At 43.5% G+C, this 15,106-nt stretch overlaps 1 protein-coding gene across 1 annotated transcript in view; it reads left to right on the top strand.

Moving 5' to 3' along the window:
- spop (speckle type BTB/POZ protein) overlaps positions 1-15,106 on the top strand; it is a 98,627-nt gene that overhangs the window by 38,223 nt on the left and 45,298 nt on the right. The window contains exons 3-5 of the mRNA XM_069165349.1: positions 6,561-6,801; positions 8,656-8,777; positions 11,948-12,099. Coding sequence (XP_069021450.1) covers positions 6,724-6,801; positions 8,656-8,777; positions 11,948-12,099 — 352 coding nt within the window. The 5' untranslated portion in view covers positions 6,561-6,723. The remainder of the gene's footprint in view (positions 1-6,560; positions 6,802-8,655; positions 8,778-11,947; positions 12,100-15,106) is intronic.

The raw sequence follows: 15,106 nt of genomic DNA, 5'->3' as shown, positions 1-15,106 counted from the left end.
CAGCGGCGCCTCGGGCAAGATGGACAGACACTGTTTTACAGCCGACATGTTTTCATACATCCTCCACATCTAAGACTCGTTTTTCTCCGGCATCTGAGAGGCAGCTCTCCTTCCCCCCCGTCGGCCTATTTTGCCTGCCAGTCTCACCTGGAGCAGCTATAGTTTCAATTTTCTTGCCATTAATTACAGACACCGAGGCACTTCTTCTTCTTCTTCTGCCAGAAATCCTGCATCTCAGATTTTGGAATTACTTCCTGTATATGATCCGTGTGCTTATTTGACAGGATGTGCGTCTCCAGACAGCTGTCTGCTGTATGTTTTTTTTTTTTTTTAATTCACTTTATCAATCTTGCCGATCCCTCAGCTGCAAATCTGTACATGCTGCCTGTAAGCTTGTAATGGAATCCAACCTTATAACAAACAGGCTTCATTAACCCTCCATCAGATTTCTCACCAGAGCTGCAGAGAAGCGAGTGGTGGTGGTGGTGGTGGTGGTGGTGGTGTTAGGGTTGCCTCAAAAGCTGTGCAAAAAGTGCGCTTGGCATGTGGGCGTTTGATTTGGGTTCAGAAATGCGTCACGCATACGTTCAAATCCGTATCACTGTCACTGAACCTCAGGTTCTTCTGGCATGTTGTCAGCGTTTGTCCTCTCTAAACTCCGCAGCCCGTCTCTGCGCCTCGCTGTTTCGCTCGCCGCCTGTTGTTGCACAAGGTGACCCTCTAAACACTCCGGGATCCCCCGCTGTGATCGTTACCTTTTTTTTTTTTCTTTTCTACAGCGGCCAAATCACGCAGCTCCACCCCCCGTCCACCTGGTGGCGTAGTGTCAGCACCACGCCACCTGTTTTTCCCTCCCTGCAGCAGGAAGTAGAGCCCTGATGGGGAGTCGGGTGGCTCTGTGTATTTGATATTTCCCTTTCATTTCACAAGTTAAAGGGAATTTAGATGGAGACACATTGTTTGTGTGTGTGCGTGTGTGTGTGTGTGTATTTGTGCGCGCGCGTGTGTGTGTGTGTGTGTGTGTGTGTGTGTGTATTTGTGCACGTGCGTGCTTGCATGTGTTTTTTTTTTTTTTTTTTTACCCTTTTCATGATTAATCTATTTTCTGTGTTCGGGAGTCTGAGCATTAGCTGTAATAATCCCAGAAGGCTTTCTGTCTCTCTGTTCTGTCACTCCTGTTTCACAGCAGGCCCGGTCGCCTGACGTCGCTGCCATATGGCCGTAAAGAAGGATTTCAGGGATAAACGCAACCTTTTCCCTACAAATCCATTGATATGACTGGCTTATGATCATTTTTAGCAGCTACAGAGTGTGTTCGTCTTGTGGAACAAAAAAGATACTCTGAAGTTATCTCGTGCCATTTGAATTAATAACTGCCCAAACAAAATCTAATATAAAACAACTTTTCGGTAAACAAACAGCACGTACATTTGCCTTGGAGATAGAACTCCTTTGACAGAGCAATTCATTTTTAGGGACAGAAAAGATATATAAAATGTGTGTTCTTGTTTTGGTATTTTGACTTTATTTGATCGTAAAAGCAGCAGAAACATGAGGACAGAGTGGAGTAGGACACTGGGTGGTACTTTTGGCAATAGTATTTTTTTTACTCTCAGCCCTCAGAGGCCTCTATTGTGGCTGTAGGGAACCAGCAGTGACGTCACCCGTTGGTTTGTGAACGATTGTTATGAGGCCTCGAGTTCGAGTTTTGACTGGCGCCATCTTGCTATTTCGGAGCGGTTTGGAGCAGGAAGTGACCATATTTGGACGAGCTGGGGGAGGAGCCAGCGGTGGATCTGACTGATCTGATTGGAAACCCGACGACATTACGTCCCGCCCACCGGTAATCTGATTGCAGCACAGGCCTGTCAATCAAACAGCTTTTTGAGGCACTTTTTCTAATTAGTGATAGAATTATTTTCACATTGATTGCCAGAAAACTAATAAGACTTTAGCTAACAACACCATACATATTGACTTTGTATTTGATGAGAGAAGTTGAATGGGAATCTATGGCGCCGGAGGCTTTTTGGAGCCGACCTCTACTGGCACTCGGTGGTATTGCAGCTTAAGTCACTTCCTCATCGGCCTTACAGGAGCCAAATTAGTTTGGAGATAAATATTGTTTATTGTCATTTATTGCCTTTAATATATTATGTTTGTTTGAGATATACTTTGTATGATCATGATTATATTTTCTCTTTTATTTTGAAAGACACATATTGCTACTTGCATGCATTTATATAAACAGCGAGACATGTTCAGATAAGAACCAGTAAGTGTTTGTGTTTGTGGAGATAGAAAAAAAAAAAGCACTAAAGTTCAGCAGCTGAACATATTGAAAACAAACTAGCTAAATATTCATTGTCTCCGCTGACAGGCTTGCAGGTTGGGGAGGTTGGAGTGGGCGACATGTGCTTCACCAGCTATTCAGATTGTCACGAGCACAGATGGAAAAACAAATGAACAGAAATGTGATCTGGAGTGTAAATATGCATTGTAAGCACTTCACATTATCAGATTTTGCAGATGGAGGTAACATATGTGCAGAAATATATGCTATCGCCATGTAGGATTTTTTGCAGATGGAGGGAATGTCACATAATTAGGCTGTTAGCTGAGCATGGTGCACTGGGTTAGTGTGTGCCATGTTTCTGCGGTTCGGCTCGGGTTGAAGCAGGTCGGTCGGCGTCCGGACAGCTGGCCGGTCCCGATGACGGCCGCCGGCTCGAGTCCCGATGACGGCCGCCTCTCTCACAGCTCTTGTTTATGCAGAGGAAGTTGCATCTATCTGTCTTTGGGTTTGTCAGACTCTCTTCCCTGGCGTGTTGAGGTGTGTGACGGTGAGATGGAGAGAAACGCTGCCTGGACGGCAGAGTGAGAGCAGACTGTCTCCTGTAATGAATATAAATGGGCTGCAGGGCTCACTCTCCTCATCTGGCGTACCTTTCTTCAAGCGGGCCCATCCTCCTCTTCCTCCTCCTCCTCCTCCTCCTCTTCCTCTACTCTCCCATCCTTTTTCTGCGTTGTACATACAGGCTACAAATCTTCACCATCATGTCATAAGTAAATGTGCTTAAATCAACTGCTTTATGTTTTAATGAAGGAGAATGTGTTTCATCATCAACATTTAATACAAACTGCCTCATATTTTATGATGTCACAAGCCTCCTATACGTACATAAGCAGTGTCAGGGGGTCCATGTCTTTTACATGTCTTTTTCCCCACCTTTTAACCAACAGCTGTATGCATCAATCCATTCTTCACGACCCTAACACCACCAGGAAATGTCCCGACACTCCCGACGGCCAGTTAGCAGTTTTCTTCCTCAGTTTTCTTTCTTTCTTTTGTTTTTGGTTGTTGTTTTTTTTTTACTGCAGTTTCCCTTTCTTGGGCAAAGACATGAGCTCGAGCAAAGCCACCTTTTATCTGCCCCGTAATTAGCCTTCATTCGATTAGCTTCTTTTACAGATGAATCCTAGCGCAGGTCGGACTGAAACACTTGTAATGGGGTGGAGGAGTCTCAGAGACCCTTCTGTCATGTTTTCTTTTATATATTATCAGCCTCTCAACTGATTTATTCAGCCAAATTGTATTCAGTCATAACACTTAATACTTAGAAATAAGAACCTACAGATGCTCCACCCACCTCTGAGTCTGGTTGTGTTAACAGATGCTCCGCCCACCTCTGAGCCTGGTTCTGTTAACAGATGCTCCGCCCACCTCTGAGTCTGGTTCTGTTAACAGATGCTCCACCCACCTCTGATCCTGGTTCTGTTAACAGATGCTCCGCCCACCTCTGAGTCTGGTTCTGTTAACAGATGCTCCGCCCACCTCTGAGCCTGGTTCTGTTAACAGATGCTCCGCCCACCTCTGATCCTGGTTCTGTTAACAGATGCTCCGCCCACCTCTACATCTACATATTTAGGTTATTATAACAATATAATAATTAGTTACCCCCCGACATTGTGTACTGAATGACAAGTTGTACTCCTTTGTACAAAAGGGTGGATGTGGTCATAGTAGTAAATCTTTGAAGCTTGTGGTATTCAATTGTTGTTTGGACCCAAAAATAAACCTCAATTCACAACAACAACAACAACAACAACAACAACAACAACAACAACAGCCCCCCAGAAATTGTTGGGTCTAAACAAGGCCGGGACGTTTATGCTCCACAATGCAGCATTCAGTGCTCAACCTCTGTCTGCAAAGCTTGTGCTGTTGTGTGCTTCTTCAGTTTGCTGTATTTGCTGGAGGAGAGATTAAGATGTCGATTCTGCACATCTCAACTTGTTTGCACGTCTCTCTCGAAGCGCTCTTTACCCTCATCCTAATTTTCTACCGCTTTTTATCCAAACTACGAGGTGCTGACGGAGCCCGAGGGTAGCTGCAGCAAATATTCACCACTTTATCTGAAGCACAGCACCTTCATCACCTCCTTCCTTTGTCTTTTAATTGCCTTTTTGGGGGGCGGGGGCAGTCTCTGTGAAATCTCTGCCTGGCATGAACTGTAATGTGACAATATTTATTTTCTCTACATCATATGCATTATCACCTATTAGTCATTCTTCCCATTCATGTTGTCATCATCAGATTCCCATGACAAATGAACTGTCTGAAGACATTTCTTCTGAGGGAGTCCTATAATTAGCACACATCTCCTCCATCTCTCCGGAGTTGTTATTGCTGCCTTCTTACCCCCGCCGCTTTGCTCTTGATGTTTGTCATGAAAAGGATGAAAAAAAACCAACCTTCTCAGCTTTATTCTGGTTAAGTGTCATCTGGGTCTTTTTGGAAAGCTGTGAGGCTGTTAGCAGTGCTGCCAGTGTTGTCATGTTTTCTTAAATTGATTCCCTGTGATTACTTGGCTTTCGCGGCCATCTTTTTTTTACGGGACAGGATACAAGAATTGTGTTTGGGATTATGCTGTGAAACAATCCCCGAACGATGACACGCGCAGACAAACACACACGTGTGTAGAAAAAAAAACACATTTGCGTACGAGCCCTCACTCACTCACATGGACGATAATTAATTGCCAGGAAGTCACAGGTAATTTAAATTGCAAATCAGCGCAGCCGTTTTCACCCAACTTTTATGATTAATCTTTTATTGTTTTACTGAGCGAAAATGCCACCAGTGTTTTTCATCAGATACAAATAGCACAAAAGAAGAATGGAGGAGAATCAGATGCAGGCCTTATCTCTGAGCATTAATTAAGCCGTGTCTGGGTCTGCTGAAATCCAGGTGTCGCCTCTTCTGTCTCCAACCCGCTCACCAAGACAGGGTCTCGCTCCCTCCGTACCTCCTCCTCTTCATTTCTTGCTCCATCTCTCAGGTCCAACTCTCACTTTCTGCCAAGTTTTCTCAGGTCCTGAACTTCTCTTTCAATCAGACACTAATTAAACAACGGAGTGGAAGGGTTTCTTTGGCAGGAGATCGGCGTGCAGGTTGAGCGAGAAAAAAAGCCAAGATCCCCGAGACCTTGTGGCCACTTAGGTATGAAATCTGTGGAGAGGAACTTGGGAGGAGCACGAAGAGAGGAGATGAGGCCAAAAGGAAATGAGAGGTTCAGACAGCAGAGAAATGAAGCTCTGAAACCAAACTGTCACATGTTCCTTTTTATAATATTTTTTTTTTTGTTCTAGTTGAATTTTCAGTCCCATGAGGCTGCTAGTGTAGCAAAGAAACTTAAAAACCAGAAAAAAATAATGAGGAAGTTTCTCTTTCACCACAAAAGAAAGCCGTTACGGTTTAAATCTCAATCATAGCATTTCACAATGAAAACATCCTGGATGCAGGTGCTTACAAAAAACAAAAACAAAAAAAACAGCTTTGACCTTTCTTAGTCAGCACTGCCTTTTGAAAGCACTGTGTTAACTTTTGTGTGTGTGTGTGTTGTGTATGTGTGTGTGTGCGTGTGTGTGTGTGTGTGTGTGTATGTGTTGTGTATGTGTATGTGTGTGTGTGTGTGTGTGTGTGTGTGTGTGTGTGTGTTGTGTATGTGTGTGTGTGTGTGATGTGTGTGTGTGTGTGTGTGTGTGTGTGTGGTGTGAGTACAGACTGGCAGCTTGAGATGAAAGTCTTAAGTCTTGCCCTTCACTTAGAGCCACGGCGGACGGGTGCCGGCTGGCTGGAATCAGATGGCTGGCACAGCACTCTCCTCCTCTCATAGCAAAACAAAGGGTGAAGCCGCGCACAGATAAAGGAAGGCTTCCCTCCGTGAAGCAGAGCGCACGCTGCTGCTGTGCTTTGAATGCTGAAACCTCTTTTGAAATGAATAAATTCAGAGCTCTTACGTCCTACTTACTAGGAAATGCTGCTCAATTAGACTAAACCATTCAATTAGTAATTGCATTGACACGCACGCACACACACACACACACACACACACACACACACACACACACACACACACACACACACACACACACACACACGTACGTACACACACGCGCACACACAGACACACAAGGTCACAGATTTTCATAGTAATGTGCTGCAGTGGTTTAACGTCGGAGCTGTTTTTAATGGCTGTGCTTGTGTGTCCCTGCAGGGTGCCCGTAGCTGTTTTGGAGTCTAGACGGTCTGTTGTGCCGGATTCATCCGTACGGCCGGCGTTTGAGAGATTATTGACCTCCTCTCCAACCACCCCACCGCCCGTACACACCCCGGCCGGTGCTCCTGCCACTCAGGTCCCCTCTGCACACACGCTGGCAATGTCCAGCGTCCCAAGCCCCCCACCCCCGGCAGAGATGTCCAGCAGCCCTGTGGCTGAGAGCTGGTGTTATACTCAGGTGAGGGATGCATTAATATCTGTCTGTGTGTAGGAACACCTGTGATTGGCTGTGTCACCTAACCAATCCCTTGTTGTAGATACTTCAAGACTCTATACAGTTTTAGTTTGATGCATTTAAGTTGTTTTTTTAGGAAGCACCCTGCCACTCCTACTTTTGTAAAGACTTAAAGGGGGATTCCACTGATGCTGTACAGTAAAGTTGATCTGGAGGCCCCGGCTACTAACCAGGCCTCGTCTGGCTTTTGCTCACAGCTTCTAACTTCCTGATTATAAGTCTGGAAGCCCTGTTCGCATGAAGGTTTTGGCAGCCACTCTCACGGGTGGACCAATCGGCAACTGGTGGGAGTGGCTAAGAGCGATGACGCTAGTGAAGCGCTTGTTTCGAAATGTAGTTCTGACAATGGCGGCGGAGATGAAGCTCGATGGAGTCATTTGAAAATATCGAGGAATTGAAGCCGGAGCAAAAACTATGCTTTTAAATTTTGGTCTGCAAAGGTCATTTACCAACATGACGTTGCACTCTGCTCACATTCAGGGATAATCTTTGTTGTTTACAACTTACTGCATTTCGGTGCACAACATACGTCACATGGGAGTCCATGCTGATTGGTTAAAATAGTTTCAAACACCAAATCTAAACCCATTTGGTTGCAATGACTGGAAACAGTCTCCAATGGAGGGTGGCCGGATCAATTTATTCACAAAGTGAGTTTTGGTCTGGTAGTCCCGACGACCTGGGTACTGCTTATGTTAAAAAAAAAAAAAGCTTTATTGAGCCTTTGTGACTTTAGAGCAAGCTGTGCACAAATCTGATAAATTGTCTCAAATGTCTTCAGACATTTTGTGTTAGTCTGGCTATAAGGACAACAAGTTTGAAAGTGGAAAAAGAAAAAGAGAAGTCTGGGGTCGTGGAGTTTACGAGACCTCCTTCTTTCTGCTCGAGGCTCGAGGCGACGTTATCAGGTACAAGAACAACAACCTGGAACTCCAGAGGAACTGTGAGCTGCCGAGAGGGGTTGTGGGGAAAGAAGGAAGTGGAGGATGTGGAAAAAAAAGAAGATATATTTGGGTCTGCTGCATCAATTTTAAACATTAAAAAATGATGTTATCTGATGATGTTATGTTAGTGTATTGTTAAATTGGAGGAATAGCCAGGTGTGATCAAATGACTGACTGATATATGTGCTACTACCTCATTCTTGCAACTTGCGATATTTTTAAAGGGATGAAACTGACAGTCAATTATTTTGTGTTCTGTCATACATTTTTGCATAATATTACATGAAACCTACTGTCAGTCAGACAGAGAGAATGATGCTCATTGATGTCCACTTAATTGGAAAAAAATCTTCGTCACTTTGCTGTGGTAAGTGAGGACCTTAATTGATGGCAACGTCTCGATTCATCCAGTCACTCTGTTGTCCTGATTGCTTCAGCAATACAAGCCTAATTTGTTTCTCTTAAAAATTTCTGTCTTTTGACATGTTTTGTTTGTTTAAAGGTTATCTGTACTCTGTTTCAGTCATTGTAATACAGGTGTCGCTACCTCAGACATCACTTTCCCGTTAAGAGCCGAGGTAGATAAAGTCCGTCATTGATGATGTCTGTTTTTTCATCTCCGCTACGTCCTTGCAAAAAATTGTTTTGTTTTTTCCGTTGCCACTTTTACAATCTCCTTTCTTCTTTCCCTTCCGTTTGTTGTCAGTGTTTATTAAGATGAAAGGCAGTTTTGATGTGCGGTTTTGAAGTCCAGGCTGACCAAACACCACTTACCCGTATAGAATAGGTAAATATATAAATAAAGAGATCTGGTTTCAACCCATCCTCTGGTTTTTTTCTTTTGTGTGTGCAGATCAAAGTCGTGAAGTTCTCCTACATGTGGACCATCAACAACTTCAGCTTCTGTCGCGAGGAAATGGGAGAGGTCATCAAAAGCTCCACTTTCTCCTCAGGAGCCAACGACAAACTCAAATGGTTAGTGGTTGTAGTAGCTATCAGACATTCCTCCTCCAACAATGCTTTTGGAGAACATCCTCTCAAACATTTCTCTCAAGGACTTCCTACTCGTTGCATCTTTGAGGCGGACAGTATAACACTGTTTTAAGAGGTTAAATCCATCAACATCAACGTTTTTTCACATGTGGAGCACCAATGATCCAGGAAGATCTTTAAGCTTTCAGCTTCAGTTGTATCTAGCGTATCTTCAGCTAATCTGTATTTGCAAAGATGTTAACAGCAATAATTTTTGTACCAGTTTGTCTGGCTGGAAATAAATCTGTCTGTATCTTCGCTTTCTCTACGTGGCTGGCTCAGCATAAAATCACCATGAATACCAGAATGAATATGAAAAACATTAAGATGCAATTTCTTTTAAAACATTTAAAGTTAATGATGTTGGACATATTCTTCATGATAAAGAAATAATCTCCTGATGACACTTAGTAGAAGAAGCGTGGCGTTAGCTTACCTCGCTCGTGTCTGCGGCGGCGCTGCTACTGCCCGTAACATCTTTCTGCATTGACTCGTCCTCAGATAATAGCTATCGGTAATCAAATGTTTGAGGTGCGACGAGTGAAGAGTTTCACCCACGAAGCAGTCACATGATGTTTGTTTACCCCGTTCAGAGCAAGACACAGAGATGAGAGCACAGTGAACAAACGCTGCCTTTCACCTGTTAAATTATTGACATGATATAATTACAGCTGACGTAGGCTGTCACCCGTGATTACATAGTACACACGTGATCACAGATGTTTTCCGTCTGTTTTTGCCGCGAAACATGTGCGTCACACGTTTAAATAGGCAAGACGACTATTCTCTGGATAACATGCTGTAGCCGCGAGGCCCGACACGCACATCTGACGAAGGCTGTGTCGCTGCTCTGGTCTTTTAAAATTGAAGCCGAAATGAAGGTCTAAGTTAAAATGCTCCGGAGTGGCAAGGTGCCATTGTGCGTAAAATTTTCTCTGAAGTAGTATAAGCTCCTTTACGACGAGGAGACGTAGACAAGCACCCTGCTGCTCTTTGTGTTGACAGGAGCAGGTTGAGGCGGTATCCCACAGAAAGAGCTGGAGCATGTCGCTTTGCTAGAAGGAAATTGAAGCTACCTTTTTTTAATCTGCTTGCATTGTCAATCTAGACCACGGTAAGCAGTGGAAAAAGTGAAGAATGGATGCTCCGGGCTCCAAATACTGTCTGGTCTCTTGGTTTGCTCACCTCACGTGGAGGTCTAGGACAGTCGTACCTGTGGACTGTGGTGGTTGAGTTGGTTCTCAGGCTGTTCTCGTGGCCTCACTGCAAGCTTCTGCTTGTTCCCTGGAAAGAAGAAGACGCAGTGTGATTTCAGTATGAACTGCTTTGCTCTGTGAGGAGTTGGTGGACTTCGTGGACCCTGCAGGAAGACCTTGAATATGCTGGAGGGATTACTATTCAACCACTCCTTGGAAATCCTCCGAATCCCTCTGGAATCGCTGGACAAAGTGGCTAGCTGAAGAAAGTGCTTCCTCTACAACCCAGACTCCCACCAACTGAAGGATCAGCTGCTCAATTGACAAGCACATCTGCTTATTGAATCCACACACGCAGCCATCCTGTTTTATTACGTATGCAGTCGCCTTGAGATACTCTTGCGTGACATTGATGTTGAATTACCGTTGAAAGAAGATGACGTGCCACCGTTTCATTTATACAGAAGAGCTCAGAGAGTGAAAGGGAACATCCAACATCTCATGCAGCGACGCAGCGGTCATAGACATTTTGAGTGGGCTGAAAGTAATGACTGCAGCCCGGGATCGAGAAGTCATCTGTTAAAATTAGAAACAAATGGCAACATTTTAGAGAAACCATTTCAAACTTAAAATATTTTTGCACATTCTGCTTTGAGTGCACATCCTCCTGCAGGCGCCTGCAGTCTTTTTGGATCTGGGTGAGCAAAACTGACAAATTGCACAATAATGAAAAAGACTGTCCATCCGGCCATCTATTATCTGGACCCGCTTTATCCTGTGGAGGGTCACGGGGGAGTCTGGAGCCCGTCCAAACAGATATTGGGCGAAAGGGTCCACCCTGGACAGAACTAAAAGACTAACATAGATGAATTAATAAAAACCTGTCAAGAATTCAGGCTCGGTTGTCTCCAATACAGGTAAAAAATACAGCTATGAAATGGAAATTTACAAGTCTACTGCCAGTGCCAAAAATCGGAATAGTTTCTGCTGCATGCAGATGAGTACTCTGAGTCCCAGCCAGTTTTTTTTTATAACGGGGGTCATTTGTTTAGGCGAATAGAAACCATATTGGACAATTGCCTATAAAATGAATGATACATTACACCATATATAGATATTGATTTTTCTCGGTGTAGAGCTCCTGCACACCAAGATGGTTTTTGACGGTATTTGATAGGATATTTGTAAAATGTATTTCTCTTAAATGGCTTGGCTGAATTACACCCTCCAGATGCTTCACGTGTTAATTTACATCCGTATGCCCGTGATAAAGCGTTTCATGTTACTAAAACTGGAGCAGGCTGCGCAACAAACAATGCGTATGTTACAAATTCATTGTGCAAGCTATGATTCTTTTGCCAAACTGCAGTTTTAATGCACTGAACAGAGTAAAATATACTGTTTACATCTAACACGGTGTATTTCTGTATTTAAACAGCCTGGAACAGTGGATCTACTGTAGATTTGGGAATATCCTCCTTCTCTTTCATTTCCGGACTTTTAGCTAGAAAGCTCATCCTCAGTCAGAAGTTGCGAAATGCTAAGGAAAGAAAACACTGAATTGTTTTGCTTTTGGCAATTTGGCCATCTGCAGATTTAATGCTGTTTAACATTGAAATATTGGCATGCGTCTTTGTTGCTGTGTGTGCGTGTTAAAAAGGCTCAGAGTCTTTGCTCTTTGGTCCACAGAGTTACTGTATATCGTCACTGTCTAGAAAACTCTGGTATCTTAATGCTGCTGATGAGGAAGCATGAAAATGACAGCAATTCATGACGAAAATTACTCATTACTAATTGAATAATGTAATTATTGCATATAAACATTATGAACAATGCTTCCAGGAACTGAAGCGCTACATTAGCTTTATCCGTCTCACCAGTTTGTTTCTTCCTTTTTTTTTTTTTTTTTCCTCCCAGGTGTTTGCGTGTGAATCCTAAAGGTCTGGATGAGGAGAGCAAAGACTATTTATCACTTTACCTACTCTTGGTTAGCTGCCCAAAAAGTGAAGTGCGCGCCAAGTTTAAGTTTTCTATCCTCAATGCCAAGGGAGAAGAGACCAAAGCCATGGGTAAGTCAGAGTCACCGGGCCCTATCTTAACTGATAGTCGAGTCAATTTCATTTATTTTGCCCCACATCACAAGTCACACATCTGCCTAAAGGGGGTTCACGAGGGTGGATCGATAAATCCGAGACTGCTCCTGTTGCGCACTAACAATGCGCAGCGCCGTGACGCGCACCGAACTTGTGTGTTTTCAGCTTTGAGTGGACGCGAGAACCAAAGTGTTGTTGCGCCACAGTTCAGGTCATCTGCACTGAATGTTTTCTCTTACACGCCTCAGAACGTCACAGTAGAACTTGGTATTGATTTTGATTTTGATTAAGCTACAAAATGTGTACCTCTTATTCATCAGGGTTATATCTTCCTCCTGCTCCGTGCATGTCACGGTGCTGCGCCTAATTCACGCTAAGCAGAAGCAGTCTCTGAACTTCTAGATCCACCCTCGTACAAACTGTACAGCATATGAAACCCTCTGTCCCGAGACCCTCGGGACAAAACTCTCCAAAAAGCCCTGCAAGTGATTTCAGGAAGAGCAACTGAGGAGGGATCTCTCATCCAGGACGGACAGACACGCAGTAAAAGCAGGTTTACAGTACCGACAATCAGGATGAACATGTGAAGAATATAATCTTGGAGGACTTCCATATGTTGCTACACGTACGGAAATCCTAATCAGCATCCTGAAACACACGTGACGGTCCCCAATCACAGAAATACATCATTTTGTCAATGTGACGTCCAAAATAAGTTAACATTCAAAACTAAAAAAAACTACTTCAGCCATCCTTAAGTCTGTATTCAGCAGAAAAGTGAGGATATCTCAAAGTTTGAGAGTTGGAAATTAAAAACTCCTGTCACACCTGTGTCTTTGGGGCACTGGAATTTGCAAATGTAGGAGGTGGGGAGTGTGTCTAATACTCCCAAGTGTGTCTAATAATGTGAGGTATTGATAGCCATATGGGCTTGTGTAATCACTGGCGGTCGGATTCATTTCTAGTAAATATATAATTCAAAGTAGCGTGGGGCAATTTAGATTTTAATTAAAAAAGACCCAACCTTTTTAGAAGTCTTCGTCCGCCTCTCTCCCAGATGATGAATTGGAAATGAATGCGCCTCCAATTCCTGTATTTTTTTTTTTAATTTTTTTTTTAATTAGGTTATGTTATGAGGAGGAAAAGCAAACTTGTGTGGAATTGAATTAGCGAGGGCCAGATGTGACCGCTTCCTGGCTATCAGGCTTTTTCTGGCTGCCTCCCTTCTCTCCCGGTACCCTGCAGCACTCTGTACAGGAAGTGTGGAGGAGGAGGAGGAGGGAAGGAGACAGGGAGGGGGGAGGTGGGAGGAGGAAGTGTGTTTGAATCGGAGCTGTGTACAACCCCCCGCGGTGCAGGTTGTGTAGAGAGGAGGGAAATCATTCCTTCCCCCCATGTGAACTTTCCGTCCCTCATTTGCTCATTTCTCTCTTCTCCTTTTTACACTCTCACATTTATTTTCTTTCTCTTTTATCCTTTTTATAATTCGACTTCTGCCCTGTAATGTTGAAATACCACCTCTTAATTCCCGGTGGCAGGCTTAAGAAAACTTTCTCTCTTGGCTATTACATTAGTGTTTCTGCAGGCTATGTGGTATTGAAGGGAGGTTTTCCTTCGGAATGAGCAATAAACAGCCGTTTGAGGTGTTTGACTGCGCTGCTTGACCATTTGGTGAGCGCTCCTCCCCTAAATGACCTCACAAAAGCCCGAATGTGGGGAATACTGAGTGAAGTGAAGAGGATCTCATTTTCCTCTGCTTGTCTCTCTTTGTGTCTCGAGGGGCTTTTGGCTATAAACGGTGTGCTCCGCGGTGCACACCCCATCCCATTCTTGCCATATGCCCTCCTGCAATCTTCCCACAATCCCCCTGGGGAGACCTGGGCTCTCCACTTCGCCCGCCTTGTCGCTGGAGAAAATTACCCAACTGCCAGCATATTTGTGACAGTTTAGTGAACACCCTGTCTAAGAATATGGCAGTAAAGATTGCTCTATCGGTTCTGGATCATTTAGAATCCAATTTAATCCGAGCCTCAAGGAAAAAAAAAAGGCCAAATAAAAACAAAGTGGCTTAATTAAGAAAGCTGAGCAGCGGTGGACTGTTTATGTGGCAGTGACGCTGCTTGACCTGCTGATACACTCTGTCCCTGCAGGAACAATATTTCACATGCAATGCATATTAAGTTGGAGCTCTTTAAACCAGAATTGTTTGGTAGAAGATGATTCATAAAGAAATACACATTTTTAAATGGTCGTGAGCACACTGGAGAGTAAAATTACAGCCGTCAGAATGTAACTGATGGAAACCCTCAGCTGGACAGCTGAGGACCAGAAGAGCGTGTTTGATGTGTTGGTTTGAATTTGCAGCTTTTAGATGAGGTCAACCTCCACTTAGAGTTTCTGTCATTGTTACAAAAGCATCCGCCGTATACGCATAATTTCTATTTTACTTGGACTCTGAGCAGATGTGCATTTTGATTTGTGTTGGCATGTGGAGTGTTGTGTGCATATTTAGAATTATATTTTGTATTATTACACATGCACGTTACACATACTGTTTATTAGAGCCCGACTGTTGGCCGATCACAGGTACTGCATATCGGCGTTAGCCTATCTGTTGACCAATATAAAAACGTATTCTTACAGAACTCGATGTAAAATTGTTCTATTTGTGTTTTTTCTCTCTTTTATAGTGATTCATATTTATTATACTGTATTTCCAGTGAAGTTCATGGTTTCAATGCACTGATGTAAAACAACCTTTTCATGTCTTTGTCACAACTCTAATAATCATATTTTGGCTGATGTATCAAAATCTGAATTTTGTTCCTACCTTATATTGGCGTCAACATTGGCACCAAAAGTTACCGTGAGGTTTGAGCTCTAAGTACATTTTCACTTCTACGTATTTTAGTATTTAATTTTTTTTTAGTTATATTCCCCCTTTGCGTAGCGAAGTGTTTTTTCTCATACTTTTTATTTTGAT

Source organism: Embiotoca jacksoni, unplaced genomic scaffold, assembly GCF_022577435.1.
Source record: "Embiotoca jacksoni isolate LCO1_2020_lvr unplaced genomic scaffold, fEmbJac1.0.p SCAF_34, whole genome shotgun sequence".
NCBI classification, from domain to species: domain Eukaryota; kingdom Metazoa; phylum Chordata; class Actinopteri; family Embiotocidae; genus Embiotoca; species Embiotoca jacksoni.
This window is presented reverse-complemented; position numbering and strand designations above follow the sequence as displayed.